The sequence below is a fragment of the Colletotrichum fructicola genome (assembly GCF_000319635.2).
Source record: "Colletotrichum fructicola Nara gc5 chromosome Unknown KSG_Nara_v1_contig05, whole genome shotgun sequence".
Taxonomy (NCBI): Eukaryota; Fungi; Ascomycota; class Sordariomycetes; order Glomerellales; family Glomerellaceae; genus Colletotrichum; species Colletotrichum fructicola.
The window spans coordinates 526,819-554,677 of NW_027094055.1; the positions used below are offsets into that span (position 1 = coordinate 526,819).

Genomic DNA, 27,859 nt, shown 5'->3' on the forward strand with positions numbered 1-27,859 from the left:
ACGCCGGGGACCAGTTAGTGGAAAGGGTAATCGTGGCTGATTCCATGTTCTATGTAGTCGTACATATTAGCCGTACAAGCGGCCACTGCATAATCGCGGGCGCTGTTTCCCACCCCCGCCATTCCCAACTCCCGCCAACCCAAAAAGAAGCCGTCGTGCTGCTGCTGCCACCGTACCACTTCTGCTCCAAACCCCCTTTTCGTGTCGCTTACTTCCAGAGCTTGCCCAGGGACACTTCCTTGTCGTCGTGCTTGTTGAGAATCTTGGCGGTAGCAAGCTCAAAGTCCTCCTGGGTGACGTGGACTCTGCGCTCACGAAGGGCGTACATGCCAGCCTCTGTGCAGACACCCTTCAGCTCGGCACCAGAGCAACCATTCATCTTCTCGGCAATCTTGGTGAGGTTGATGCCTCTCGTCAGGTTCATCTTGCGGCTGTGGATACGGAGAATGTCGGCACGGGCCTCAACGGATGGCGGGGGGAACTCGATCTTTCGGTCGATACGTCCGGGACGCAGCAATGCGGGGTCGAGAATGTCGAGACGGTTCGTGGCCATGATGACCTTGATGTTCTTAGTAGGCTCGAAACCATCGAGCTGGTTGAGAAGCTCCAACATGGTGCGCTGGACTTCGGAATCGCCTCCTGAGGAACCCTCGACACGGGAAGAACCAATGGAATCGATTTCGTCCATGAAGATAATGGAGGGGGCGTGCTCACGGGCCATGACGAACAGCTCGCGAACCATACGGGAACCCTCTCCGATGTACTTTTGCACCAACTCGGAACCGGAGACACGGATAAACTTGCAGTCGGTGTGGTGGGCAACAGCTCTGGCGAGAAGGGTCTTGCCCGTACCGGGGGGACCGTAGAGGAGGACACCCTTCGGCTGGGCGATACCCAGAGACTCGAACAGCTCGGGGTGCTTGAGACCGAGCTCGATAACCTCCTTGATTTCCTTGATCTGCTGATCCAGACCACCAATCATGTCGTATGTGCTGTCGGGGACCTTCTCGACCATCATGAGGGAGACGAGGGGATCGACTGATGAGGGGAGCATCTTCTCGAGCTTGTAGCTGTCGGACAGGAGCGTTACACGCTTGCCGACGGTGAGCTTTGTGATGTCGACATTGTCGGAGATATCGACGACTGAGGGTATTGATTAGCATTGGACCAGGAGGATGGTGGGGTGTGCATCATCAAACTTACCGTATTTGCCTTCCGGATGCACCTTGACCAGGACCTTCTTCGTGCTCATGACCTTCACAACTTCACCGACGTAGGAACCGGGCTGCTGCAACAGACCAAGCTCTTCTCTCAGTAGACGCACCCGCGAGTTGTAGTCGTTTCTCTGGGCCTCGAGACGGCGGAGGACAGCTTGACCCTTGAGGATCTCGAGCTTCATGGCCTCGATCTTGTTCTGGTAGTACGAATCGAGCGCCATCTTGATGGATGCCCCGAGGGAGGAATTAATCGGGCGGGTGTTTGTTCGATGTTCTCTGAGATGCGGGAGGGTCAATCGGGGTCGTCAAGGTGTAATTCGTGCGTAGGATCGGTTGACGGTCGCCGGGGGTTGGATGTGGTGATGGAAGCTTGTCGTTGTGGAAGCTCACAGATGGGTTCGGAGTGACAGGGCTGTAGGTCTGGCTGGCTCCGTCGGTCGGTCCAGTCAGCCGCAGGCAAACCACCGTCGACGCGTTCGCCAGGTCCGGGTCACGTGAAAGCTTCCTTCCGGAAATGTCAAGCTTGCGGGGGCTTAGTCAGGGTATTCGGAGAGCAGGATGTTCCAGAGGCCGACATCTTTGGAAGGTCCACTCTGGAAAAGGGTCGGGTCCGTGCGCGCTGTCTTGTAGCGGCTGCAAGAGAAAAGAGGCGGAAAGCGCAACGCGCAGTGACGTTAGCACGCCCCAGTTGGGAAAGTGGAGTGCAGCACGAGATGTGCGATGTCGAGCACCTCGACATCGTGACATGCAACGGTGGGGCTCTGCATCGAATCATGGGCGGTGGGACATGCCAGTGCAACACATGGAACCTATGGAAGACTGCAGAGATACGCAGTAGATATGCGCCGATAAGATCTACGGCCTCGGCGACGGGCTGCAGACCGCCCAACAGGCAAAAAACCTCGCCAGACGCGGCTCTCTTGATGTTGCACCCTGCTTGCCCATCCACCTTACCTTCCTTACCTTAGGTCCTACCTTACTATGGGTAAGTTAGGCAGTCCTCGGGCCTTGGGATTGTGGCTCTCCCGCCGTTCTGCTCGGGCACTAAGCTGATTGGGGAGGAAGCTCTGGCGGTCCTGTCTGGGCGATAGCACCATCATCCATGTTGCTAGCAGCAGTTGCACTCCACCATGGGCGCACCGCGGGCCCCCACTAGTCCTCCACTAAATTGCGTTCCTACCTATCATCAGTGCGCCACAGGTAACAATCGCTGGATGTAAACACCAAGCACCTGGGTGCGAGACATTGTGCAGGCCTTTCTTCCTCTCTACGTATTCGTACTGCGTACGGCTGCTTGAATTGTCGAGGGAGGCACATCAGATACCGGGGATAAGAAGATAAAGACCAACGATGGAGGCACGGGTCGAATCAAGAGCCCGGGAATAGGAATCCTGATCAAATGGAAGAGTCACACAGTAGCAATTGCCTCTCATCATGCTTCTGAGAAACAGCACCTTCCATGCTGTTCCGCACCCTCTGAGGCTTGCAACACCTTGCGAAGTGGCTGCACATGACCCGGGGGTTGCACACACAAACGCCATCGACAGTGGGAGTGGGCAGCTCCTGACTCAGACATTCTGAGGTGAGCCAGGTGCACCGTGATTGCGCCGGGAAGGCGGGATTGCGAATCTGGGGAGCAGCAATCATCACTCGACCGATGGACAAGGCAGCCTCGAATACTTGAGAAGACGGAGGCACACGCAGAAAACTCAACAACATCGGACGAGCAGCGGCACCCGCTCCGCCGCCAGCCAAGGGAACTTTCCTCACCCTCCCATCCAATAAATAATACATTAGTAGAGATCCTGCACTTTTGTATGGGCAGCATCGCACACATCCATCCAGTGGACATCCTCGCCGCCAGATCAGGAAAGGAGAGTCGTCCTCACCAGCAGCCAGGAATGGGCAACACTCATCGCTGCCATTGTCTTCGTCGCTGAATTGCATACGGCCTCGCCCCGTCTCGCCATCGCATCATCTCTCCCCCTACCCTCATCCTCACATTTTCTTGTCTTACTCTTTTCTTTGGTCTTTTTTTGTGTCTCGTCCATCGTGTGTTTGTTGTTTACTCAACTCTACACCACACACCACACCCACGGATACCTACGCACCTCACCTCATCTCGTCTTGCTTACCGATCCCGTCTGGCTTCGCTCATTTCTTCTCTTCGTCAGCTGTTTATCAGTGAAGCAAGGTAGATAGCGAAAGCTCACCACCACCACTTCGACCCATCTGCAGGGCCCCCGTGGAATCCTCGAAATCTTACCGAGACCCAACACAAGCACTAAACCTACACCTACAACGCTCTCGGTAACGGCGGTACGAGCTTTCGAGAAAAAAAGCCTGTTTCCACCCTTCTTTTCGAACCTGTTGCTGCTGTTTCAACACACAACACACGCGCGACACCTGAGAAATTCCAAGCAGGCCCGAAGCCACCCAACGCGCGCCCGACGCTTCCACCCCCGTTGCCGTCCGCACTAATAACCCACATCTCCGGCACCTGCCATTCTCTCCACCGATCATTCTCCATCGTTCTCCAAAAACGTCGCGCGCTCCATTGTCGCCCACCATGGATCCCTCCCCGGGGCCTGATACGTCCGCCGACCAGTCTCGCGATAACTCGACTGCCGCCTCGCCAACAGACACCCGACACCAGCCCTCGAGATTCGAGTCCTATTCGGGTTCTCGCGACGACGGCCTGTCCGAGAGCTTTCAGTCCTTTCAGTCCACCGATACGGTGCGGAGACGCCCAGAAGCTGGCTACGGTACGTACGACCCGCTGCATGCCCAGAAACCTAATGCGTCTTGGTCGTCCGAGTTGCCGACTGGTCCAAGAGAAAATCCCTGGCTAACATCAATCCCGTGCGCGACACAGGTTCCATACAAGGCCAACCTTCCGCTTCCCAATACCTCCCCGACTCCTCAGCTCACGACCGTTCCCATTCTCGTTCCACCCAAGCTACAAGATCTCCCATGATGGCTCCTGAACGCCCCAAAGCGAATAATCGATCGCGAAAGCCCCCCATGACCCGTCGACCCTCGACGAACCCTTCTGCACCTCATCGTGGTGAGGTTTTCTCCGTCGACGATGACATCTTCGAAGTCGAGGCCGACGCCGTCGGACGCCAACAAGAACAACAACGGGGGTACAGCACGCGCCGCCGGCCTCAGCTAGCGACCACCCTGTCCCGCGTCCAGTCCTCTAGAAGCGAGCACGGCGATGATGAGGACAACGATGACGAGGCACCTCGTACACCGAGACCCGAGGACAACGTCCCTGACCGCTCCGAGCACGACCCGTCGGTTCACGAAGATGAGGATGCGGAAGCCGAAGATGACGGCGACGTTAGCGATGCCGAGAGCTTCACGCTCAAGGATCGTCAACAAGCCATCAACGAAACCCATCCTTTCGGTATCAGGTTATGGAAGCCTGCTCTGTACAAGAAAGACCGCTCCGTGCAGAAGAATGCGGAAGGTGATATCCATTCGTCGCCGGGCGGAAGGGTCAACAACTGGTTGTTGTTTTTCAACCTTTTGTGGACTTTGCTGTTTGGATGGTGGATGGCAACATTCGCAGCCCTCGGTGCGATCATCTGCTTCTTGTTCGCGGCGACTGTTAGTGGCAGGGAGTACGGCAGAGTTCTTTGGGGACTTGCTAGCTATCTTTTCTACCCCTTTGGCAAGTACGTGCGCTTGGAGCAGGACGACGCCTACCTGGACGAGGATCAAGGCGAGGGACGAAGCATTTCCGAGTACGAGCAATGGCAAAGCGGTGACTTGGAGTATGGTCGACTATTCTTCGGTCCGGACGGATCGGAGCACAACCGATCCATCGTCGGCCGCTCACGGCGAAGCATCGACTCGCAGCCGAGCGAGACTGACAGCCTGTTGGGCCGGACTCGACGCGGCGAGCGGAGTGAGACACCCCCGAGACTCAAGCGCCGCTTGTTTGGACGAGGCGAATGGAATATCGGAAGGATTGTCTTCTTTCTGTTCTTCTATCTTCTGCTCACGCCCTCTCTCATCCTGGTTTCCTTGATCTGCTGGTTCTTGGTGTTTACCATCCCCATGGGCAAGGTTACTATGCTACTCTTCGACCACCTTCGACGACATCCTTTGGCGCTCTCATTCGAATCCGACATGGTTCTCGCCCGAATCGCCGATGCACCTCACTCGTCCATCCTGCTCTGCACCTACCGCGCTGTGGGCACCAAGTACTGGAAATACACTATCGACGGAACGAACGTTTTCCTGATCAATCTTATGGGTGTGGTGTTCTTCGTCATCTTTGACTGGCTTGTTCTCGACCGGATTATGGGCCTGCACATTCTCATCACTTCACCGGCGTTCCTCTTCATCGCAGGCTTGTTCTCAATCATCCCCCTCGCCTACTTCATCGGCCAGGCCGTTGCCTCGATTTCTGCGCAGTCATCCATGGGAGTAGGTGCGGCCATCAACGCCTTCTTCTCCACGATTGTCGAGGTTTTCCTTTACTGCGTGGCTCTCAGCCAAGGCAAGGGCCAGCTTGTTGAAGGCAGTATCGTTGGAAGTATCTTCGCCGGTATTCTCTTCCTCCCTGGCCTCTCCATGTGCTTCGGTGCTATCAAGCGCAAGACTCAGCGTTTCAATGCGAGATCCGCTGGTGTCACGTCCACCATGCTTCTGTTTGCCGTCATTGGCGCCTTCGGCCCGACTTTGTTCTACCAAATCTACGGCACTCACGAGCTTAACTGCCTGGACTGCGTAAACCACAGCGGGGTTGGAGATGGACTTTCCCCGGTTGGAGACGGTCGTGACTGCCGCAGGTGCTTCTTCTCTCAGACCCCGACTCTTGACGACCGCTTCTACCTCGAGGCTGTCAGGCCGTTCTGCTACTTCTGCGCCGCCCTCCTGTTCCTCTCTTACATTGTGGGCCTCTGGTTCACTCTGAGGACTCACGCAGCTGTCATCTGGAACTCCGAGATTGATGAGAAGAGGCACGAGGAAGCTCACGCACATGCACATGCTGCTGCTAGGCAATCCGGACTTCACTCCTTTGCCGAGACTACTGGCACCTCCATTGATGTTCGCGATTCTCACCTGTACAAGCGCATTCTTGGTCAGTCACTGAAGCAGGTTGGCTTGAATGCCAAGGGAGAAGACATCTCGCGTCAAGGGTCTGTCTCTGGATTGGGTCTCACACCCGGCAATGGCAGTGTTAGCATTCCGCATGTGGTTCCACCAAAGACGAGTGGCAGCGACACCATCCGCTCGGTTGTCCATATTCCGGGCTTTTCAGAGGCGGAGAATAACGCCCTGGTTCGTGAAGTCGCGGAGATGGCCGCCACTGCCGCCACCCTTGCTGCGCGCGAACGCATGCCTCGCAGAACTTCTAACCAGCCCGGAGCCTCTACAGCACCGACCCCTAGGCCCCCGGCCTTGCGCACCGCAACGCTTGCCGAGAATGAAGATCTCGCCGCTGCCAGTGCCGCCCAAGTTCCTCACGGTGGCCATGATGCACCCAACTGGAGCCGAGGCAAGAGTGCTTTCATTCTCATGGGAGCCACGGTGCTTTATGCCATTATTGCAGAGATTCTCGTCGACACTGTAGATGTTGTTCTGGAGGGCTTCGCTATTGACGAGAAATTCCTCGGCATTACCCTTTTTGCCCTGGTTCCCAACACTACGGAATTCTTGGTGAGTCTTGATATACAAGCTTCCTCATGGATTATACTGACATTTTATAGAACGCCATCTCCTTCGCTATGAACGGCAACATTGCGCTGTCCATGGAAATCGGTTCTGCATACGCTCTCCAAGTCTGTTTGTTGCAGGTTCCGGCCCTCGTCCTGTACTCGGCTCTCTACGCTACCAGTAACGGTGTTGAAGACATCGGCAACCACACTTTCTCGCTTCTGTTCCCCCAGTGGGACATGGTTACTGTTATCCTCTGCGTTTTCCTGCTCAGCTACATGTACGGAGAAGGAAAGAGCAACTACTTCAAGGGCAGCATTCTATTGCTGAGCTACCTTGTAGTCATCGTAGGCTACTACTTGTCTGGTTACACCGACGACATCATGAGCGTGAGCCGCTTTGATATCATGGGTGCCGACGGCCAGTTTTCGTCATTCAAGACCGTGGGCCGCAAGCGCAGCGGCGTTGCCTTCCAGGTCTAAAGAGAGGAGTTGTGGATTCAGGGGTTGTGATACCCAACGAGCGCGAACATTATTATGGCATTGTTGACTAATTTGAGTTGAAAAGGGTGGCCGCGCGTTATCTGAATGGGTTGACGGTCTGTTCAAAGAGGGACTTGGACCATGGCATTGCATTTCTGTTTACCTGCTCTTACGACGGGACTGACGGAGTTACGGAGAAGAGCACATACTTAGATTACTATTCGTTCCATCACTGAATATACATCCCTAATGCGCAAGCCATACTTTTGTGTCGACCCTAAAACTGAACTGTCACTAGATTGAATCTTGATATGATGCGCCTACTCGAGGCATAACTTATCCCAATTGAAGACTTCAACGCTTGACCCAAAGAGTCAAAAAGTGGTGGAAGGAGGCAAATTCTTCAAATGGACCATCCGCAGTTTCACTTCTCTGCAATATGAGCCATCTTTAGCCTCGGCGCATGGAGAAGCATCTACTCAGGTAATTTGTCTATGATGACACGCAGAGCATCCGTAAGATGCGCTCTAACCAATCGCGGTGGGGGTGTTTCTAGACCGTAACGACTGGAATGGAGGAGCTGAAGATTGTGGAGTCTCCGGGGTGACTGAGTGTCTGGAATGGTGGAAAGGAGAGGGGTGGTCTGGGGATAGAGTTGGTGGGGTGACGCATTCCAGAGGTTATTTCCACGACAACAGCCAGGAATCGTGAGATGGGCACTTGATGGTGTTCGTTCCTATTCATGGGTAAACTGATATTCCATGGAATACTACACACCCAAAGACCTCGCCCGGCCTTGGATAACACGTGAAATGATGTATCCACCAAATCGCATCGCAGCACTCGCCAGTCACAGTATTCCAGCGTTCGTGAAGTAGCGCCCGAACGTCTATCCCAGCCATGGCCATCACTTGAAGAGTTTACACCTAGCCTTCACATCTCCGACATCCCCAAAGTCGACCAGAACGCCCTTATCAAGAACAGCAACCTTGTCATATGTGGATACCGCCTCAAGTCGATGCATAACTGCAATGACAGTTGCGTTCTGCAGTCTCGCAGACATGACTTTTTCAATGTACTCCTCCGTCTCTCGGTCCAAGCTACATGACAAGAAGCCGCTGGTCAGCGATAATTTCGCGCAATGCATGAGAAATACCAGTGCACTCACCTGCTTGAAGCTTCATCAAGAATAATGATACCCCCTTACTCCGTTGGATTTTGGAGCAGCAGTCTCGCGATGGACAAGAGTTGGGCCTCACCCGCCGAGAGCTTCGCATCTGATCTCTTACCGTCGAGACCGCCTGATGCTGCAACTGTCTCCCAAACTCGACACTCTCTAAGGATTTCCCTTATATCATCATCCGAAATTTTGCCGCTGGGGTCAAGGTCTTGTCGAAATGTCGATGTCGGCTCGAAAAAGCTGTCTTGAGAAACCACTTTGAAGCGACGGCGGAGAATGGTCATCTGCAGTGCAGATATGTCGATACCGTCTACGCGGACACTGCCAACAGGCATATGGAGCATTCCCAAGAGGGCGAGAAGCAGCGTAGACTTCCCTGAACCTGTCCGGCCACAAACGGCAACTCGCTCGCCTGGCTTCACTGTAAGGGTGACGCCACTGAGTCTCCAGCTGGAGCCGCCATCTTTGTCGTCGTATGTGGCCCAGACATTCTCGAAGGTGACTTGACCCGGTTTAGGCCAGTCGTCGGGTACGTCTACATTTGACTGCTCCTCACGCTCGCGTGGTGTATCCTGCTCAAACATGCTAACGCGGGCGATGGCTCCGAGCGAGGTTTCGAGCGATGTCCAGGAAATGATGAAGTTGGTCAGTGTCTCGCCGAGGGTCGTGGTGTTCAGGAACGCCACACCCACGGCCCCAACAGCAACCTTGTCTCTCATTCCGATGGCAACGCCGGCAATCGTGATGGCGAGTCCCGCCACCACAAGGTTCAGTACAAGCTGAAGCCATCTTTGGACCATATAAAGCAGATAGAACGGTTCTTGCGATCGATCCAGCTTCTCCAAGAACTTCTCTCTCATGGGGTTCAGCCAGCCGTTAGCGCGGATCACAGAAAGCCCCGAGACCGTCTCGCCGAATTTGGTGTGTAGGACTGCTTTCCAGCTGAGGTCCAGCAGACGCAGCTGCTTGGATGACCGAAGATAGACTCTCTGTATGAAGTACAACACAGCAAATAGGACTGGAAGTATTGCAAGCGCCTGCTTGGAGACTATGGCGACCAGGATCAACTGGAATGTGGATGTGAACAGCTCTGCGCACGTGTTGAAGAGATCCAGAGGCAGGAAAGCGTCTACGAACATCAGGTCCTGGTTGAAACGATTCATAAGGCTGCCGGTGTCGACGCGGCTAATGAACGCGAACGGCGCCAGGAGGACTGTTCGGAGGAGACTAGCGTGCAGTGTAGAAGCTGAAGTAGGTACGATAAAGAACATTAGGTGGCTGAAACACAAAGTCAGCGATAATGAAGATTCGAAACGATCGAGTCGTCCATCTTACAATATGCAGAGACATAATACCAGCAAAGGAAGGACTTCTAGTAGCGCAAACATGCCAATCCAATAGTTGTTGCCGCGTGTGTCTCCCTGTTGAAGCGCGGTGGACCACCATTGTACCCAAAGGTCTGTAAACGGTCAGGGATGAAGCGCGGAAAAAGACTTGACAATATTAGGTCAAGCCTAGGATGTAGTAACTTGACATACCTGGAAGCTTGAGACAGATCGCGAAGGCGATCACCAGAAATAGGAAGATTCCGGCGTTCTTGAAGCCCATAGCACGAACGTATCTTAAGTATACTTGCCTATCCGAAACCTTCGTATCCTTTTCATTTTGGTCATCCTTAACGTTCTGTACGGTGGCATTAATCGCCTGATCTGATGCCGTGATATCCTTCTCATCGAAGCCTTTCTCTGTTGTTTCTCCTTGCGCAATCCTATTTTCTATTGCGTCACCGTTGGCCGGCTTCTGTAACGATAATGGTGCGAGGATTCTGTCGACAGTGATCTCGTATACTTGATCAGCTAGCATTGCTATTGAGGCTTTGTTCGCTTCGATGAGCCCGCGTTCTCACACACAGCACAGCAGTGCAACCTACAGTCGTGAGTTGTAAACAAACCTGTTGTTCCCAGTCTGCGCAACAGCCCCTCGGGTCCAAGAAGCCGTGTTGAGATCTGCTGTCTCGTGGCACGGTCCAGTGCACTAAAAACGTCGTCCAACAAGACGATTTCTTTGCGAAGTGCTATCGCTCTAGCCAAGGCCTAAACAGGAAAGATTATGAGAATGAGGGCAGTGTCACAGGATAAAAAGATCTAACTTACTAAACGCTGTCGTTGACCTCCACTAAGGCGAACACCGCCGCTTCCGACCTGGCCCGTTCTGTAGTCGGGTAAGCTGATAATATCATCCAAGAAACAAGCCTCAAGGACTTCTGCGAGCGATTTTGGATCGCCACCTCCGTACTGTGTCCACGTCTGCTCGGCTGACATGTTCTCCAACCAGGGCGTCTGGCTGCAGTATGAAACCTTGTCAAGAGGAAGTTCAATAGAGCCTGATACGTGCTTAACCTCCCCAAGTGCCGACTTCAACAACAGCGACTTGCCAGACCCAGTTTTTCCGACAAGGGCAACGAAAGAGCCCCTAGCGACCTCAAGATTGATGTTTTCTAGCACGGTCTCATCTGACGACCATCCGAGAGAAGCATTGCGAATAGAGATTGCTGGCTGGTTACTACCTGAGGGGTTCGAAGACAGTCTGGTGTCTCCGCGGTGCATCCGTGTACGTTGAAGATCGACGCCTGCGTTTTGGAACATCTCAGGCGTTTCTAGAAACGCGTGGATGCGTCCAAAACAGCCCTGAGCCGACCCTAGAGCCGGCATAGCCTGAAATTAGTGTATCAACGGAGACCCGAGAAGTGCAATAAGCACAAGTGAGGAGAACATCGTAGCCGAGTCGAGGTCGCTATCGGCGCCGTTGACACCAATATAAGCTGCAAAAACGAGCAAAGGAGAGAGTGTGACAGTGCTGTAAGCTAACATGGAAGTTAAGCGTATGCTCATAACGAAGATTAGATGGCCTAATACTTACACAGAAACACAGATACGGTGATCAAAGCACGGAAGAGCCTTGCCGCTTGTATCTCTAATCGTCTCAGCTCGTTCACCACTTGGCCGACTCTGTCCTCTGCCCCGCGCATCTTGACAGCTTTGAGAGAATCCAAAAGTCGCTTCGTGGCATCAATACGCTGCTCCATCGCCTTCAACCAGTTCCTCTGTTGTACGCTGATTTTGCTGGCAACGAAAGACGAAATAGCACCGCAGGCTGTCCGGAACGCATTATTAGCGGCGTCACAATGCGAGATTTGAATGCCATGCAGCTTACCAAGAGCGAGACCCAGCATGGCCATCGAAGAAACACCCATGATTCGTTGAAGAAGATACGTCGCCAGCGCGGTTTCCAGGATACCTGCCCATACTTCGTGAATGAAAGCAAGACCGCTCACGATGCGCTGTACATCGGATATCATGAGCGTAGTTGCCTTGGCTTCGGTACCGCCATCTTCAGGTAGTCGTAACACCTTTTCAAAGATTGATACTACCAAGCCTCCGCGAATGATTGATACGGACTTGTACATGTGGCGCCAATACCAGCTGTTGGAAACCTGAATGAATATCAGCCACAAGATTCACAAAACGATAGTATCGGCTCGAAGTACAGCTATGCCAATGTAAACGAAGGCACATGCTCCAAGAAGACCGTAGCCGTGGCTCGCTGGTCTCTGCTCTCCATGTTCTAGATATTTCAGCAAAGCTGTGACCAGGAAAGACTGCGAAAATGTGAAGCCGGTCACTGCCAGTCTTGGAATCACTGGTGCGAGCGCGTAAAATCCCAGGGAAGTGAATGTTTGGAGGGCGAAGCCGTTGCCGGAAGAGGCTATCAATGTTTAGAGAGGTTACAAATTTAGGGTAAGTGACCAGAAATGCCTTACCTATGTGACCATTCGCTATGTTACTGAATTTAGCAAGAATACTCTTGGCATACAAAGGGCTGCTAATCATGCCAAGGTCCGTTGTGGTGAAGGCGCGTTTGTATCCAGTGAGGAACAGGCTGTTCAACCAGAGAAAAAAGGTTTGGCTAATAGGCCCTGCTAGATCTTCTGGTGCTTTGCTATCGAAATCCACGCTGAGTGCTTTCTTCTGACATTCCAAGATCAGTAGCGTGAGCTTTATGGCACAATTTAAAGTTGTAATCGCAGCGATGACATTTTGATCTTCAAGGTAATATGTTCTCGCGCGGGTGGCCTCCGTCAATATAACGACGAACAAGTAGGCAATGCTCAGAGATGGTGGACGGCATGATCTCCCATGCTCAATGAATAATAGAGCCAACAGGACACATGCTGAGGCAAGTCCAAGAGCGGCTGACGGAATGGCAGCTGCGGTTTTCAGATCTTCGATACGGCATCGTTGAACGAGTATGGCCACTTGTAGTGCGACTGACAAAAGATTGACACCCTGTGCCGTGTCAATTATGCCCTGACCACCCCGTCACCTTCTTGCCGTGGATGTGTAGCTACTCACGAGCTTGGAACGATACAGCCAGCCGAGACGTGCGATGACAGGCCGGTGGAATAGGACTGTCAGTCTAACTGATGCCAGCACGATCAGTACTGACGATGGGACGATGCTGAGTACAGAGTCTTGAAAGAGGAGTGTGAAGTCGAAATCAGAACGGCAGCCCTGGATTGCGGGCCCAAACGCCCTGTCTGCGTCGACCGAACATTCCATCATGAAACGATGCTCTGCTCCTGCCTGCTTTCATGAAGAGAAAGGTTAGAAAAGGCAAAACTACAGTACGAGGCCGATGCAATGGGGAATGAAGAATCAGGTTAGTCCTAAGGGCCACGTGCCAGAGGGGGGGCTAGATCAATATGGTCGAGCCGAGTAGTCTCACCGACCGTAAGAAATCTTCCCAGAAATCTTCCCAATCAGAATGGTCTGTTGGAACTTTGGCTCGGTGAAGCATTAACTGGCAACGAGGGAATGTAGAATGATAAGACTTAACCTTGAACAGCAGGTCAAAACACAGCACTGCCATCCCGCAGACACCCCTGCAATAGGACAATAACACGGCAGCATGGTCAGCTTACCCGGTCAGCCCACCTGGCAGGACTGGGAGCAAGCGGGGGAAAAGACCCTGCATGAAGACCCTGCGTCAAGAGTCTTTCGCTTCTTTGCGAGAATCTGCAATGGATGAATATTGTTTATCTAGAAGGATGACTGCTGAGATGACGGTTGCGATCGGTCATCTTCTCTTCAAGAATTCACCCAGGCAAGCATTGAGCCAGTCATGCATAGAGGTCATCTGCTCTCTAGGCAAGTATCCAGGTGCTACCAGGCAATAAGTTCAGAAATCCTTCCGCTCTGCAGCAGGCGGCAAAGACGAACGTACATTCGAGAACGTAGGGAACTCAAACAGGTGCATCAAAATTTCCATCGCGAGACCGACCGAACCTCGAACGAGAAGCTTCAACCATTCACCCCCTGATAACAAGATGGACTACGGATACAGTAATGTGCCAGCAAACGAGGAAGCATCGCAGGCGGAATCCGGATCGGCGAAGGCAAACAAGCTACGCTATCCCAAGGCAGCTGCGGGCTTGCGCTGGACGATGCCCCGCTCTCCATGCGTGATAGCCGTAGCGGCCGCAACGCTCACGATCGTTGCCTTGGCGGGGTTCGTTCTGGGATCGACAGCAACGAGAATAGCCATGCCGACCGCCGTTTCGACCGTTGACGAAATAGGAGGCCAGATTGACGACTGCGGCGAAACGCCGGCGCAAGCGAGGGCCAACGGATGCAGATACGACCCCATGATCCAGCAGTGGGTACCAACAGCATGCTACGACGAGGAACATTCGGAGATGTACCTCTCGACATACAAGTGGAAGTGGTATTACGACCTCGACGCCAAACATGAGATGCCAGATGAAGTGATGAGGCGTGGAGAGCACAACGTGGCCTTCATGGTTGACGACTATCACCGCCGTCATTGTGCGTACGTCTGGGAGATTTCGGCGCGGGCTTTACAACAGCAGAAGCCCATGCTGGATGAATGGCTTTCGTACAAGCACGTCCACCATTGCAATCGACTTTTGCTCTCCCCGCCGTGGAACTCCACGAAGCACCCCACTGCCGTTGAGACGCACTCGGGGTTCGGGAGGTGCGCCCCGTACCGTCTGTGGGCTAGGGACATGCCAGAGTAAGCCGCTACCTCCGTCGAATTTGGAAAAGTTGCCAGGGTCCTGCCTTGCTAGCTATGCAGCAGGTTCTGGGCATGGTCTGAGGATTCGCGGAGAAAGCTGAGGGCTTAGGTCCGGATGGATTGGGCGTCTTATGAGTATCCTATCAAGTGGCTTGCATACCTCCTGCAGACACAATTCAGGTATTTTTGCCGAGGCGCCGCTCATTCCTTGCCTTTGGCAGCGTGATACCTCTTACAGTCTAGGAGTGAAGAGACGATTCAGTTACAAGCAATTGTGAGGCACAGTTTAGTGGGGTCAAGAGAGGGACTTCTGTGTTGCTTCTTTCAAACCACGCAGAGAGTGCCATGGAATTTGTCGGGCTTAGGGACTTCTGTTGGTGTTGGTGCCAACAATCATTGTCCTTCCAAAGATGCCGAAAGGATGATTAACCAACATCATGCAGAAGCCCTTCCGGCGGGAGAATATATGTACGAAGCTTTCCCACCCCAGTTGTCTGCATGCAAATAGATCATAACTGCCCCGTTCTCATTCGCATTGTCAGTACCTTGCAATGGAGCTCTCAGACTACGAAGCTCGACGGAAGGTCCAGAACAGGGAAGCCCAGCGGCGCTACAGTGAGTTGATCAGACCTTGAGCGGCCAAACCAGGATGTCACCCACTGAAAATAGCGGATAGTGACGCAACCCAACTCTTCCCGCTTCTGTAGGACAGAAACAAAAACAGCGAGGGTCTTCGTCGAACAGTGGCAACAGCAGCAGTAACAATACCAGTAACAATGGAAACACTGAAGCCATTACAGCCAGCTCCATCGACTTGCACTCAGTCGTGGAAGCGCATGGCTCACTGGACGTTGATTTCTCGGATTTCTTTCAGGGTTCATCTCTAGACCTAACACCCGGGATGGTGTCCTCCATGGCGGCCGAGAACAACAACTTCGACGATTTCAGTGTGGGTGAAGGCTACTCGACCCATCACACATTGCCTGACCACGACGGCTACCATCGTCACGCATCGAGTTCTTCTTGCTCTGTATGTAATGACATGAATTCGGGAAGAACATTCACAAGTGCTAATATGACGTGGAACAATAACCAGGCGCCAAGAAGCCGAAAACACTCTTTGCCCGAGAGACATGATTTGATCCTGACCAAGGCCGATCGCATGGTCCACGACCTAGACCGGCTCTACGAGTTTGGTGTAGACATGCAACTGATAACCCCCAGCGGCGAACTGAAAACATCACTGGCCAATATCGAGAGATTATTTCGTAAATCAATCCACAAGGCTGCGGAGAACGAATATCATGATTGACTACTGTTTTTGACCAACCTTTCTTCATGTATTAGAGCGTGTTAGTGTCAGCAGCTACCAATGACCACAATTTCCACACTGCATCCTACCTACTGTTGCACAGCAGCTATCCAGCATGAATCTTAGCTGGTCGATCTAGCATGGCACACGCACGACCTAAGATCACTGCGACCGCCCATTGCTTATTGGTAAAGTTTGTTCCCTTTCTTCTTTTTCTACGGGAATCTACTGGGTACAATGCGACGAAGCGTTCAACGCCATGTTGTTCCACAAATACATGACTACGGGGTCTTGAATTTCTAAAGGGCAGTGTTCGTCCCTTATTTACCATCCTCGTCACTGTCCTCGTCACTGTCCTCGTCACTGTCATCGTCTAGCGCAAAGCTTGAGCCTCTCCACGAAGTGGCTGCACGAACATCCGGGCCAGAGATTGACTGCAGCATTCTCAAGCGACGCCTTGCGAGGTAAACCCACGTGGTGAGTGATGCTGTTACAAGGATTATCAGGGCGGATACCAACCAAAAGACCGCGCTCTTTGCGTGACCAGCCATCACAATACCGCTAAGAATGTTACCCAAACCGCCTACCACAACGCATCGCCCCAACCAGACATGTGCTTGAGAGACCCATGTTCGATGGCTCACACGAAGAAAGATTACATGATGCCGCAATCCCAACACCACTTGGACTGACAACGCCAGCACGATGGCAATGCCGACTATCTGATGAACCGCAGCAAAAGGCTGTCTGCCACTCATGATTAGCCCTACGATCGCACCTAGGCCCGCGAACATTGTTGCTGTTGCCTGCAGGACCCAGTGGAACCGAAACGCATTACGCGACCAAGAAAGAATCGCCACCACACCCATGGGGAACAGGAACAAGAATGCCGTCCCCATTAGAAACGCATGCAAGTGAACAAGACCAAGGCTGAGGCCGAATTCACCAAGCGCAATGAGGAAGTTTGAGCTGCCCGAGGACGAATCTGGAGCAGTCGAAGTGAATTTGGATGCCGCGACAGGGAACGTTGAAGATCCAATGGCTGCAACGCCCTGCTTCAGTTGAGGTAGAGAAGCTTCGTGGCTCGTCGAACTCTTCATGTCGACGTAGAAAAGCCCCCAACCACCGGCACCAAAGTTGTGGACTTCGAGACTGGCTTCCTTATAATATTCGACGCGGGCCATATCTTGGTGGTCATTCCATGCCCATATCCATGGCTGCGATGTGTCCGAGATGTCGATTCGCGACCCCGGCCATAACGAACATCCGTAGCAGACGGCACCCATGGAGGCAACGAAGGTGGGCTCATTCTTCGCATTATCGACTTGCAGCCATTGCGATCGCATGATTCGAACATCCGCTTGTCCAGCATCATCGGCCATCACAGGTCGTGGCGGTGTATGGCCATGGCCCGGCACGGTACGTATGCTCACAGTTGGGCTTCGCCCTGACACAGGGTCACCATAGACAACGAACATCAACGCACCGGCCATAGTTGGACCTGTCCCAATGGCATTCCAACCCTTTCTGGAGGAATGCCAGGTCACCTGAAGGTTGACATATAGGTCGTGGGAGCCTGTTGAGTGGTTGTGGAAGACGTTGACGCCGACGCAAAAGTCGACTTCACCGGTGTCATTTCCGAAGCGACAATATTGAGATGCTCCAGCGACAGTCAATGATAAACTTTGGAGTAAGAGAAAAAGTAGAGTGCCATTGAAAAATGTAGAATGATTCATATTGCGCAGCCGAGGCAACTAACACGTGGGAGGATTGTGCTGTTGATGAGGCCTAGTGATGGTATTGTTGCGAATTGTTCTCATGAGAATTCCTCGGCCATTCGTCTGTAACTGGGACGATGATTAAGAGGCGACCATTAGTTTCCAGTCAGTGACTTGTTCATAAGACCAATTGATCCTGCACAGTGATACCGAAAGAGATCGAGCAAATCCTCCGCGGCGTTCTGTATGTGGTTAAGCTGACTGCCCAAGAGCTTACTATTAGCTTACCTTGGCATGATGCACCCAGGGTCCTGCGATCAAGTAAGCTAGGGTTATCAATCTTCTGGACGCGATGCAGGCTTACATTGCATGTCTTTTGTATCTCCTGCTGACTTCTTTCCATTTGCAAAAGCTTGAATCGACCTTACTCTTGATTCTCAGTAGCCTTATCTAGACTTGAGGTGGCTCTCGGTAACAGAGCCGGCGGCCTTGACGATCTCCTCAGAGTATCATTTACCAGTGTCTTCAGCTCACATAAGTCAAAAGAATGGTTTCTCGGCCATTACGCAAGGCATCGAGACTTTTGTCATCTCACATGATGAAAGGCGTATTAAAACGAAGATCGGCAAGACAAATGATGCACGGCTTTCTTCAACCTAAGCTTAGTTCCTTTCCAACACGACCCATACAGTATCCATGCACTCCACATTGCCTCTATTCGCTTCCAAGGCCTCGATAGCTGACGCGACTTGCTCCCGGCATTTCATCATTTCCTCTCTGTCGGCCGCGCCTTTCACTGCTTGTTCGACATCCTGTGTGAATCTACCTCGAAGCAGATATTGAGCTTCCCAGTACCCATCACGGATAGCCAAGGGTGTTGGAAGCGAGCCCTGTCTGGTAACACACCAGCCAACCTGTCGTGCCAGGGCCACCAGTTCGTCAGGGAGCAAAGCCCCGCCCCGGATATTCTGTTCGTCGAGCCGGGGCATGTAGTCAGCGGGCCGCAGGGAATAAAGCTTCTTTTCTGCTGCTGCCGCCAAAGCATGAGGCTCCTGCGATGCCGATCTAGCCTGCCCGCTCCATTCGGCTACGTAAATGCGCGGAACACCCGCTGCGGCCAAAGCCTCCAAAAGGTCGCGAACAGCAGTGGTTGAAGGGAAGTACCACATGCTGTAGCAGAAGACGGCGCCGTCGAATTCGACCGAGGGCTGCTGCTGGTTTTCGACAGGCGAGTTCAAATCTTCGAGCGGCGCTTCGACAGAACACAAGGAGGCAGGTGGAGACGTTTCAGAAAGCGACTTGTAACGTGCTCTCAGCCATTCAGTCGTATCGCTGCGCTGAAAGACAATTCGATTGCCAAGGGTCGAAGACAGAATGTGGTTCTGAGCTTGGCCTACAGTGAAGGGTCCGCCGTAGTCTGGGGGCGCATTGTCGATCCCTGTCACGCTGCCTAACGGACCAACAGCTGTTGCAAGGACGAGCGATGAGTCTCCTTGACCACAGCCAACATCGAGCAGCCGTGATCCTTGGGGTATCGACCAAGCCTCGCAAATGCTTAGCCGGTGAGCAAATCGTGGCACAACGTTGGCTCTTTGACTACTGGCATGCAGGTAGCATGACAGGATGATTTCAAGAGAGTCCGAATCTGGAGTATTCATTGTGGGATGGGAAAGTGTTGATATTTTCGTTCCCTACTGTCAATTTTCATGTGGCGATGGGTCATTGCTATATTATTCCCATGATGAGCCTTCTGGTCCTCATACTAAGCGGGGGACCCATTGCGTGGCATATCTACTGTTTGAAAACCCCTTGCGTTTACCATCTGATAGAAGAGGCCTGTTAACATCCAAATCCGCTACGGATAAGTTTTCGTCTAGGCTGTGGAGCCTTTCTGTTTGATAACATGCACCGTCAGCTTACCATGCAGCATCAGCTCACCTTCCGTTGGTTCCGAGTCGCCTCGGTTCGCCGTCAGTGAATTACCAACACAACGAGCCCTGTTTTCTTAATCAGTCATTAGCTAAGCTTGTATCCATGTCGCCAAGGCGGCCGCTCTCATAGCTTTTATCCCGGCATCCCTCCGCAAAAGGCCGGCAAGAGTGCTTCCACTTGCACGCCAAAGTACTCATCGGCAACCGGTAGACACCACAACCATACTCTCAAGGTTCTTCAGCCAAACAAAATCACATTGAAACATGGGCTGTACAGATAGAAAGCGCAAATCCGGATCTTCAACAGAGTCCACTGCTGGATATGGGGACACCATCTATTGGAGACCCATCGTCGTTGTTGCAATGATGCTCTTCATTGATGGCCTTGGATACTGCATGTCTACTGCTCCACAGACGCGATTGTTCGAGGACATCGTCTGCCGACAGTACTACAAGGTTGACAGCAACACCCCCGGCGGCGGACCTTCTGAGGAGATGTGCAAGGACCCTGCAGTTCAAGACGTCGTGGCGGAGCTCTTTGGCTGGCAGACGTTCTTTGACGGCATTCCTGGCTTGATACTAGCTATGTGGTTTGGTGTGCTTGCAGACAAGCAAGGCCGGAGACGAGTCTTCCTCCTCAGCGTTGTAGGACAGGTGCTGGGTGCTTGCTGGGTGCTTTTCATTTGTGAGTGAAAACGCAGATGAGATTTGATTCACTTGCCATCATTTTACTGACAATTATTACAGCCTGGCTGGAATTGCCCCTTAAACTTGTGTGGCTGTCTTCATTCTTTCTCGTCATTGGCGGTGGAAGCACAGTCACTGGCGCTGTGGCCATGATGATCATTACAGATGCGTCGCCTGAAAAGTACAGGTAAGTAAACGCGACATCGAGCAAGCGTTCCTTAGAATACTAATGCGGAAACAGGTCAAATATCTTTTTCTATGCTCAAGCTGCTCTGATTGTCGCGGAGCTGATCGGACCAGCGATCGGTTCTGCCTTGATGACCAACAGTCTTTGGCTCCCTTTGCTATTGGGATTGGGTAAGACTGCAGCACCACTGCCTAGACCTAAGCTAATATTGCAGCTTGTACGATAATCACGGCCATTCTCGCAGGTACCATCCCGGAAACACTGCCTCAAGGCGAAGATGACTCGATCGAGTCAGATAGGGAGGGCCTTTCAGAAGACTTGAGTCTTCGAAGAACACTGAAAAACCTGCTCAGACATGTTCACAAGACTTTAGGATTTATCCTTCGCCACCGTAGTGTCCTGTTCCTTGTGTTGACATTTCTAGTCGTCGACTTCTCTCGACAATCTCTCGGTGTTCTTCTACAGTACCTATCAACGAGATACGCTATTCCAATTGCCAAGGTATCTACTTCGCAAGGTTCAAATGACGCTTCGACTGACAATTTCCAGGCCAACCTTCTGCTCTCATTCCGGGCTTTTGCGCAGCTTGTAACCTTCGTCGCCATTCTGCCTGTGCTGGATCTTTTCATTTCCAAGAAACTGGGCTTCTCCGCTCGAGTCAAAGACTTTCTCCTTTCCAGGCTCAGTATTGCATTTATCATGATATGCTTTGCAGTCCTGGTTCTTGCGCCAAGCATACCTGTGGTTGTCGTCGGTAAGCACTATGCACGACACTGGAGACTAGAGGGAGTTTACTGAAGCGTATTTCTAGGCCTGGCGTTCTATACCCTTGGAAATGGTTTTAGTTCATTTGCCAGATCGCTTCTCAGTTCATTGGTTGAGAAAAACATGGTCGGGACCTTGTTTACAACGCTATCCATGATGGATACCTTGGGCTCCTTACTCGCGGGCCCCATTGTTGCTAGGACCTTCAGCTGGAGCATGAGGCTTGATGGAATTTGGAAAGGTATGCCTTATGTCATGTCTTTCGCCATGTGTGGCCTGGCGTCCTTGGCGCTTTCTCGGGCAGGCCACGCAGACCTGCCAGAGGAACACCTTGAAAGTCATGACGATGAGGAGAGTAGATCGTTTCTCGCCCAAGAAAACTCTGCCTAGCAATCACAGAACTAGCTCCGGGTCCAGTATATGAACCTATGCATCAAGATATTCACTTTACCACCGAAGCACTCTTTTTTATACAAGATGACGCTCGACTGACTGTCATAAATTCTAGCTAGTAAGACAAGTATGCTCATCGTTTCTACTTTTTAACCTAAGCTCATTGCTGCTTTTTACGTGTGGAACTCAATTAGCTGTGTAACAAAGTGCTTGCGTGAAAAACGTGTAACTTGCTTCTACTTTTTGAAGACTATTAAACTCCACACATGATTTCATACTCTTGCGTTCCTGTTTTGTACGAATTGCGGTGAAAATTGTGAAGTAAAACTGTTTCCAATCTCGCTGCCGAATAAAGTAAATCAAGACCTATAATAATCAACTCACATATCCACTACTTTTGTCAACATGAGTAAGTCATTCCATAATACATCAGTAGATCATACGCAACTGCCTCTAAATTACAAAACGCCTTCGTCTTTCGTCAATTTCCAGCCATAACATATGCTGCTTGAACGGCTTGACAGTATTAGAATGGCCAATGGTCAATGTCCGTGACTATGACCAGCTGTACTGTGAAGATGTGACCCAAACATGCGGTGGAACTCGTCTGACATCGGCACGGGTTTCTGCCCTTGAGGAATGCGCATCTCAGCGAAGCGTGCGGTGTCCGTGATCATGGTGTCCTCATGCCACGCCAGTATAGCGTCAAAATCGTTGCACTTTTTGTTGATGCTGAAGTCCGGAAAGGGGTGCAGCTGTCCATCGACCCAAGGCTGGGTGATGATATCCGGTGTCGCGCTGCACATCAGATTTTGCAGTACGACGTAGATGCAGTGATCCGTATGGACACGGTGAAGCTCGGGAAAGACACCGTCCGGGTAGTCTTCGATAAAGTAATGCCTCCAGTGAACGTCGCGTCGAATAGCGTTGAGACAATGAATTGTGTGAAGGACGTCCAGCTCTGCAACATGTGCCTCGGGCCCAAAACCCCAATCTTGAGGAAATCTCGCCGTCGTAGATGGGTCTTTTCCAAGTCTGATGACATCTTCTGTGCTTATTGCGTGTGGCATGAGACTACTGATGCGCTCCCATGCTTCGTCTACTTCGGGGGAAGGTGCCCGCCGAAAGATACTATTGTCCAAGTTCAGGAGTGATCCGTTAACTCTTTTATCGACGATTCCGATCTGCGTCTGATCGAACACCGGCGCTATAAAGGTGTCAGATCAATGAACATGCCAAAATAGTATCTAATTTCTTACAGTACCAACTAGTCAGACGCAGAAGCGCATTGTCGTGATTGTGCTGAATTGCATATTTCCAGCGAAAAGCTGATACGGCGCAGACGAGAGACAGCGGAAATAGTATCGCATTGAAACAGGTGACCACCCAGAAGAGAGATCCAAAGCCTTTTGTCTTCTGCCGTCGAGCAGAATATGGTACAGTGCCGTCTTTTTCGTTGGGCAGAAAATCCTGTGTTTCCTCTAGTGTTGCCTCCGATTCATCGGACAGTCTCGATTCGAACATGTCATTTGGGCCGCGTAATCCCATATTGGCAAGAGACCTGAAAGAATATTTATATGGATAAAAGAAAAGATTGAATATAGTGGCGATAATGAGTAGAGGTTTATTAAACCTGAGATGCAGGCAGTTTCTAGGCACCTTCAGGACAGAGCGTTGTTGACAATGCCGCGGCGCTTTGAAGAGTAAAAATGTGGTGTAAAGGGACATCAATAGCACATGCAACCCCAAATTTCCTTTCGTCGAACAAGCAGTGATATCGAGAGGTTGAATGGTTCATTACTATTACTGTGTATGTGTTGGCGTTAATGTGGGTTCAGCTGGTGAGATTACGGGTGAGCTGACCCGTGAGCATGCATGCTGGGCCTGTTACTATCGTGCACGTATCGCCATGAACATCAGCACAATGCTTTCATTAACATTAACAGGAATGATGACTTTTTTTCAGATAAGGTGTGATAGGTGCATTTTAACTATGCGCATCTATGCATGATCCTAGTATCACAAACTTGTGGTTTGCGCAAGTGGGCATACTCATGAGTACTTACCTAGAATGATGCGGCATCATCTCAAGAAATACGCCTGTCATCATTTTGAGAGTAATTCCGTGAGATACTTGCTCAGGGGACAGCTGACATTACCAAATGTGACTTTGTGAGAGAGTGGACCAATGCTTCGAGTTGGCTTGGGTAGTACTCGTGGAGGTCTCAAAGGAGTCAGAAGCCAATAGCCGCAGGTGAAAGTGAGGTAAGCACGAACAGCCAGTATGAGCGTAATATTGATGGATCACGGTATCGCAATGAAGGGATCACAGTCAGAGGAATACCCTGGTGCACTCTCAGCTGTGGCTTGATGGATGAGCAGTGGGCCGCAGCTTCACTCTATCGTTAAGCTGACCCATCAGTCTAGTCAATGCGATAAGTAAATCGACAGAAACATCGAATTAATGAAGTATAAAGCATTGCAGGAGATGCCGCTGAATACGATCTTACAACTCACCATCACAAAGCATCTACAAGAAGCATCCACTTCAGACCAATACAACCGACTTTTATCAAAAGCTCTTGCATACACAGACCTGCGTCTTCAACCAACCCAGACAACAACCGCAAACATGAAGTTCACCAACACTGCCGCTCTCATCATCCTCGCCCCTATGGTGGCCGCTGCTCCAGTCGAATCTACGGAGAAGCGCAACCCCGAAGCTGCCAAGCAGTATTTCCACGTTGCTGGAGACGTTCTCGACAAGAGAGACCCCGAGGCTGCTAAGCAGTACTTCCACGTTGCTGGCGATGTCCTTGATAAGCGTGAGCCCGAGGCTGCAAAGCAGTATTTCCACGTCGCCGGTGACGTGCTTGATAAGCGCGAGCCTGAAGCTGCTAAGCAATACTTTCACGTTGCTGGCGACGTCCTTGACAAGCGAGAGGCTGCCAAGCAATACTTCCACGTTGCTGGCGACGTTCTCGACAAGAGAGACCCTGAGGCTGCCAAGCAGTATTTTCACGTGGCCGGCGACGTTCTTGACAAGCGTGAGCCTGAGGCTGCTAAGCAGTACTTCCATGTCGCCGGTGACGTGCTCGATAAGCGCGAGCCTGAAGCTGCTAAGCAATATTTTCACGTTGCTGGCGACGTCCTTGACAAGCGAGAGGCTGCCAAGCAGTACTTCCACGTGGCTGGCGATGTTCTCGACAAGCGCACTGAGACTTCCGAGTAATCCAGTGTCACCTTCAAGCCCTCTGATTCAACCCATGACAACTCAGGCAATCTTTCGAAGAAAACAACCTTAATGGTCTCAATACAAGACGGAGTGACTCAAAGACACTGCAGAGTTACTACGCTTGAAAGCAGGATGGGTACTTAGAGACGCCTTTGGTTTCATGACTAGCCTCGTTTCTGTGCGATGGTTGTTGGGTCAGACCTCAGGTTGGCAATCAGACTGTTGACAAGTTTTCCTGGAGACATTCCTTTTATATTAGTGAATTGGAATTTATGATGTGCGATTTGCATCGATTTGCAACGTGAACGTGAACTTGTGAGAATTCGTATTTTCTTCCACCGTGAGCCAAAAAGTGCACCGGAGTCAATTTGAAATTTATGGTCCACCCAACTCCTCACTGTCCAAAGTGATTTCCCTCGAATTGCAGCGAGGTATTTTGAAATGACCGTTAGCTTTGTTGTATGTAGACATGCGATTAGAAGTGCACATTGACGCCATTCTTCAACATTGGTTCCATGGCGCTAACTCATCCCCTGCAAGTTTACTCGTCCTGTTGGAACCTTCATGGTGGATCCGTCCTAGATACAGAAGTCCGCCCGCCAAGTGGAATGTCCGCAGCGGAAGTTGCAGTAACTGCAGGTATGACCCCAGGATTTGTAATCGGATGGAGTCAAGCATCGTGTGATGGCACAATCCGTTCGAGCCACCTGTTAAAACCACGGTACTCACATACATAAATCCTCAAAACTTACTTACATCTTGAGAATTGTACCTCGAACCCACCGTTACACTCTTAACAATCATGGCAAACCTTGCAGTCCCCAAAGGCTCGACAGTTCTTGTGACTGGAGTCAACGGCCTCTTGGGCTCCCACGTTGCGAAACAGTTCCTCGAATATGGATACAAAGTTCGCGGCACAGTTCGTAACCCGGACAAGGTTGCATGGCTTCCGGCGGCATTTGAAAAGCAGTTTGGCCAAGGCCACTTCGAGCTTGTCCAAGTCTCGGATATGGCAGCGGAAGGCGCTTTCGATGAAGCCACGAAAGGTGTGCCGAGAGTAACCCTCAGGACTTCAGCATACAAGTTACGGGGCTGACATTCAATCCCAGGCGTCGCCGTAGTTGTGCACACAGCTTCCATCATGACGCTAGACCCAAATCCCAACAATGTCATTCCCGTCGCCATCAAGGGCGCCCTGAGTGCATTGAAGTCGGCTTACGCGCAGCCGAGCGTGAAGCGCTTTGTGTTCACTTCATCGTCAGCTGCCGCTGGTCCGAAAGACGACTCACCAGACTCGGTGATTACCGAAGATAGCTGGAACGAGAGCGCAGTGAACATCGCATGGGCCGATCCTCCTTACAGCCCGGAAAGATCTGGCGCCGTCTATGCGGCGAGCAAGACGCAGGCAGAGCAGGAAGTGTGGAAGTACCACAAGGAGCACCGCAGCGAGCGCCCTGACCTCGTTGTCAACACTGGTAAAACCCGTCTTCGATATAAAGACTGACTCGGACTAAAAAATCAAACAGTACTCCCCAACTTCAATTTTGGCGGCTCCATCGACCCGATCAACCAAGGATTTCCCAGCAGCTCTGGACTCCCGGTCATACTCTACAACGGGGAGATTGCGGGTGTTCACCGCGTCATATCTAAGCGCAAGTTTTATGCTACCTGAGCGAGCAGGGCGTGACTAATTAGTCTTTCGTAGAATACTTCATCGACAACGACGACACGGGCAGATTGCATGTTGCTGGAGCCATTCTCGAGCATGTGAAAGATCAGCGCATCTTCGGTCTCGCCCACACTTTCAGCTGGGACTTGATCCTGGAGATCTTCCGCAAGAACGAGCCTGGGAAGCAGTTCCCGGAGAACTTCTCTAACGAGCCGAGCCAGCACCCCGTCGAAGCGCGCGACAAAGCCGAGCAGTACTTGCGAGAGCTGGGACGTCCGGGCTGGACCCCCTTGGAAGAGTCCATTTTGGAAACTGTGAAGGGTATTCAGGAAGCGGGCGATAAGCTTCAGTTCGAGTCGTACTCCCGGATGGGTCCCCGGAAAGACACTGAGACGGCAGCCAAGTCGGCCTAGTCACCTGGAGCCATAGATAGGGACCAATGCGTGCTCGCCAACTGGGCAATTGATACTGAAGTGTAAGGATTGTAGAACACTTCAAGGTCTATCTACATGTCAAATAACATAACACGAACAAAGAACATGAGAAAGCCAGGCTTGCATTCCACGGGTTATACGACTATCGCGCACCATGGACGCTAATTCAACGCAACAAGTGATTTCCACTGTTCTAAATGAAGGGATTTTAGCCCCTGCGGAAGCGAGTAGACAATGGTAATGTATTAATCGCCGCAATCTCTTCTCGGAATGCATTACCGAAGCTTTCCCCTAGCCGTGTTCCGCGGCCCGGGCCCGGAGTACTCGGGCTCCCGCATTCTCCGCACCCGCCCGGAGGCCAGCTCGCAGGGCGCCCGAAGTCTCGAAAACTCCGCCAATTTCCTGCAGTCTTTACGGGATATAATTGTCCTAACTGAACGACAAAACTCCGCCGAATCCCTGCAGTCCCTGCGCGATATAATCGATTTGTCCTCCGCCGAGACCAGCAGTCAGCCAATCATTCACGTGGCTTAGTCACGTTCTCTCCGAATGGTGTAGTTGGTTCATCACGTTCGACTGTAATGGTTCTACCAAGATTATCGAAAGGTCCCTAGTTCGATTCTGGGTTCGGAGAACGATTCCTTTTTGTCGCTTAATGCACTGCTTTTTGATGTCCTATGGTATTCGGTCCTCGTTTCCAACCTGTGAAAGGGGGCCGGCCATTTTCTCACCTCCGTAAACGAGCACTTGCTGCATGCAATCACACCACTTCTGAAAATCCTGTCACGCCATGTTGACAGCTCGTCCTCTCACCGCTCCAGCCCGAATTGATCCAATTCGTGCTTTGCTGCCGCCCCGAGATTGCAGCTAGCCGCCATGA

The 27,859-nt window shown here is 51.8% G+C and overlaps 10 protein-coding genes across 10 annotated transcripts; 6 read left to right on the forward strand and 4 right to left on the reverse strand.

The window, feature by feature from the left end:
- Positions 1–208: 208 nt before the first annotated feature.
- Positions 209–1,438, reverse strand: CGGC5_v008827 (26S proteasome regulatory subunit 8-like protein; the record flags this gene model as incomplete). The annotated part of the gene is made up of 2 exons (XM_032034838.1): positions 209–1,143; positions 1,204–1,438. 2 exons carry the CDS (start codon positions 1,436–1,438, stop codon positions 209–211), a joined length of 1,170 nt encoding a protein of 389 aa, XP_031885976.1.
- A 2,348-nt stretch (positions 1,439–3,786) lies between these two features.
- VNX1 (Low affinity vacuolar monovalent cation/H(+) antiporter) lies at positions 3,787–7,372 on the forward strand (the record flags this gene model as incomplete). The annotated part of the gene is made up of 3 exons (XM_032034837.1): positions 3,787–3,982; positions 4,093–6,893; positions 6,944–7,372. The coding sequence occupies 3 exons, from the start codon at positions 3,787–3,789 to the stop codon at positions 7,370–7,372; spliced, it is 3,426 nt and encodes a 1,141-aa protein (XP_031885975.1).
- A 907-nt stretch (positions 7,373–8,279) lies between these two features.
- atnG-11 (ABC transporter atnG) lies at positions 8,280–13,171 on the reverse strand (the record flags this gene model as incomplete). Its single annotated transcript, XM_066152069.1, has 13 exons — positions 8,280–8,472; positions 8,541–8,574; positions 8,662–9,830; positions 9,888–10,011; positions 10,091–10,399; positions 10,504–10,645; positions 10,706–11,266; positions 11,312–11,415; positions 11,472–11,705; positions 11,766–12,045; positions 12,100–12,317; positions 12,373–12,898; positions 12,965–13,171. The coding sequence occupies 13 exons, from the start codon at positions 13,169–13,171 to the stop codon at positions 8,280–8,282; spliced, it is 4,101 nt and encodes a 1,366-aa protein (XP_066008338.1).
- Positions 13,172–13,938: 767 nt separating this feature from the next.
- On the forward strand, positions 13,939–14,649 carry CGGC5_v008830 (uncharacterized protein; the record flags this gene model as incomplete). Its single annotated transcript, XM_032034833.1, has 1 exon — positions 13,939–14,649. One exon carries the CDS (start codon positions 13,939–13,941, stop codon positions 14,647–14,649), a length of 711 nt encoding a protein of 236 aa, XP_031886142.1.
- Positions 14,650–15,199: 550 nt separating this feature from the next.
- On the forward strand, positions 15,200–15,960 carry CGGC5_v008831 (uncharacterized protein; the record flags this gene model as incomplete). Its single annotated transcript, XM_032034832.1, has 4 exons — positions 15,200–15,263; positions 15,325–15,351; positions 15,449–15,678; positions 15,745–15,960. The coding sequence occupies 4 exons, from the start codon at positions 15,200–15,202 to the stop codon at positions 15,958–15,960; spliced, it is 537 nt and encodes a 178-aa protein (XP_031886143.1).
- Positions 15,961–18,340: 2,380 nt separating this feature from the next.
- ustM-1 (Methyltransferase ustM) lies at positions 18,341–19,336 on the reverse strand (the record flags this gene model as incomplete). Its single annotated transcript, XM_032034831.1, has 1 exon — positions 18,341–19,336. One exon carries the CDS (start codon positions 19,334–19,336, stop codon positions 18,341–18,343), a length of 996 nt encoding a protein of 331 aa, XP_031886149.1.
- A 537-nt stretch (positions 19,337–19,873) lies between these two features.
- On the forward strand, positions 19,874–21,638 carry atnC-3 (MFS efflux pump atnC; the record flags this gene model as incomplete). Its single annotated transcript, XM_032034830.1, has 6 exons — positions 19,874–20,294; positions 20,357–20,483; positions 20,538–20,653; positions 20,698–20,984; positions 21,033–21,237; positions 21,295–21,638. The coding sequence occupies 6 exons, from the start codon at positions 19,874–19,876 to the stop codon at positions 21,636–21,638; spliced, it is 1,500 nt and encodes a 499-aa protein (XP_031885885.1).
- A 545-nt stretch (positions 21,639–22,183) lies between these two features.
- CGGC5_v008834 (uncharacterized protein) lies at positions 22,184–23,189 on the reverse strand (the record flags this gene model as incomplete). The annotated part of the gene is made up of 2 exons (XM_032034829.1): positions 22,184–22,848; positions 22,901–23,189. 2 exons carry the CDS (start codon positions 23,187–23,189, stop codon positions 22,184–22,186), a joined length of 954 nt encoding a protein of 317 aa, XP_031886147.1.
- A 1,084-nt stretch (positions 23,190–24,273) lies between these two features.
- CGGC5_v008835 (uncharacterized protein) lies at positions 24,274–24,873 on the forward strand (the record flags this gene model as incomplete). Its single annotated transcript, XM_032034828.1, has 1 exon — positions 24,274–24,873. The coding sequence occupies one exon, from the start codon at positions 24,274–24,276 to the stop codon at positions 24,871–24,873; it is 600 nt and encodes a 199-aa protein (XP_031886148.1).
- An 805-nt stretch (positions 24,874–25,678) lies between these two features.
- On the forward strand, positions 25,679–26,958 carry ALD2-6 (Aldehyde reductase 2; the record flags this gene model as incomplete). Its single annotated transcript, XM_032034827.1, has 4 exons — positions 25,679–25,922; positions 25,986–26,351; positions 26,403–26,504; positions 26,582–26,958. 4 exons carry the CDS (start codon positions 25,679–25,681, stop codon positions 26,956–26,958), a joined length of 1,089 nt encoding a protein of 362 aa, XP_031886145.1.
- Positions 26,959–27,859: the final 901 nt, after the last annotated feature.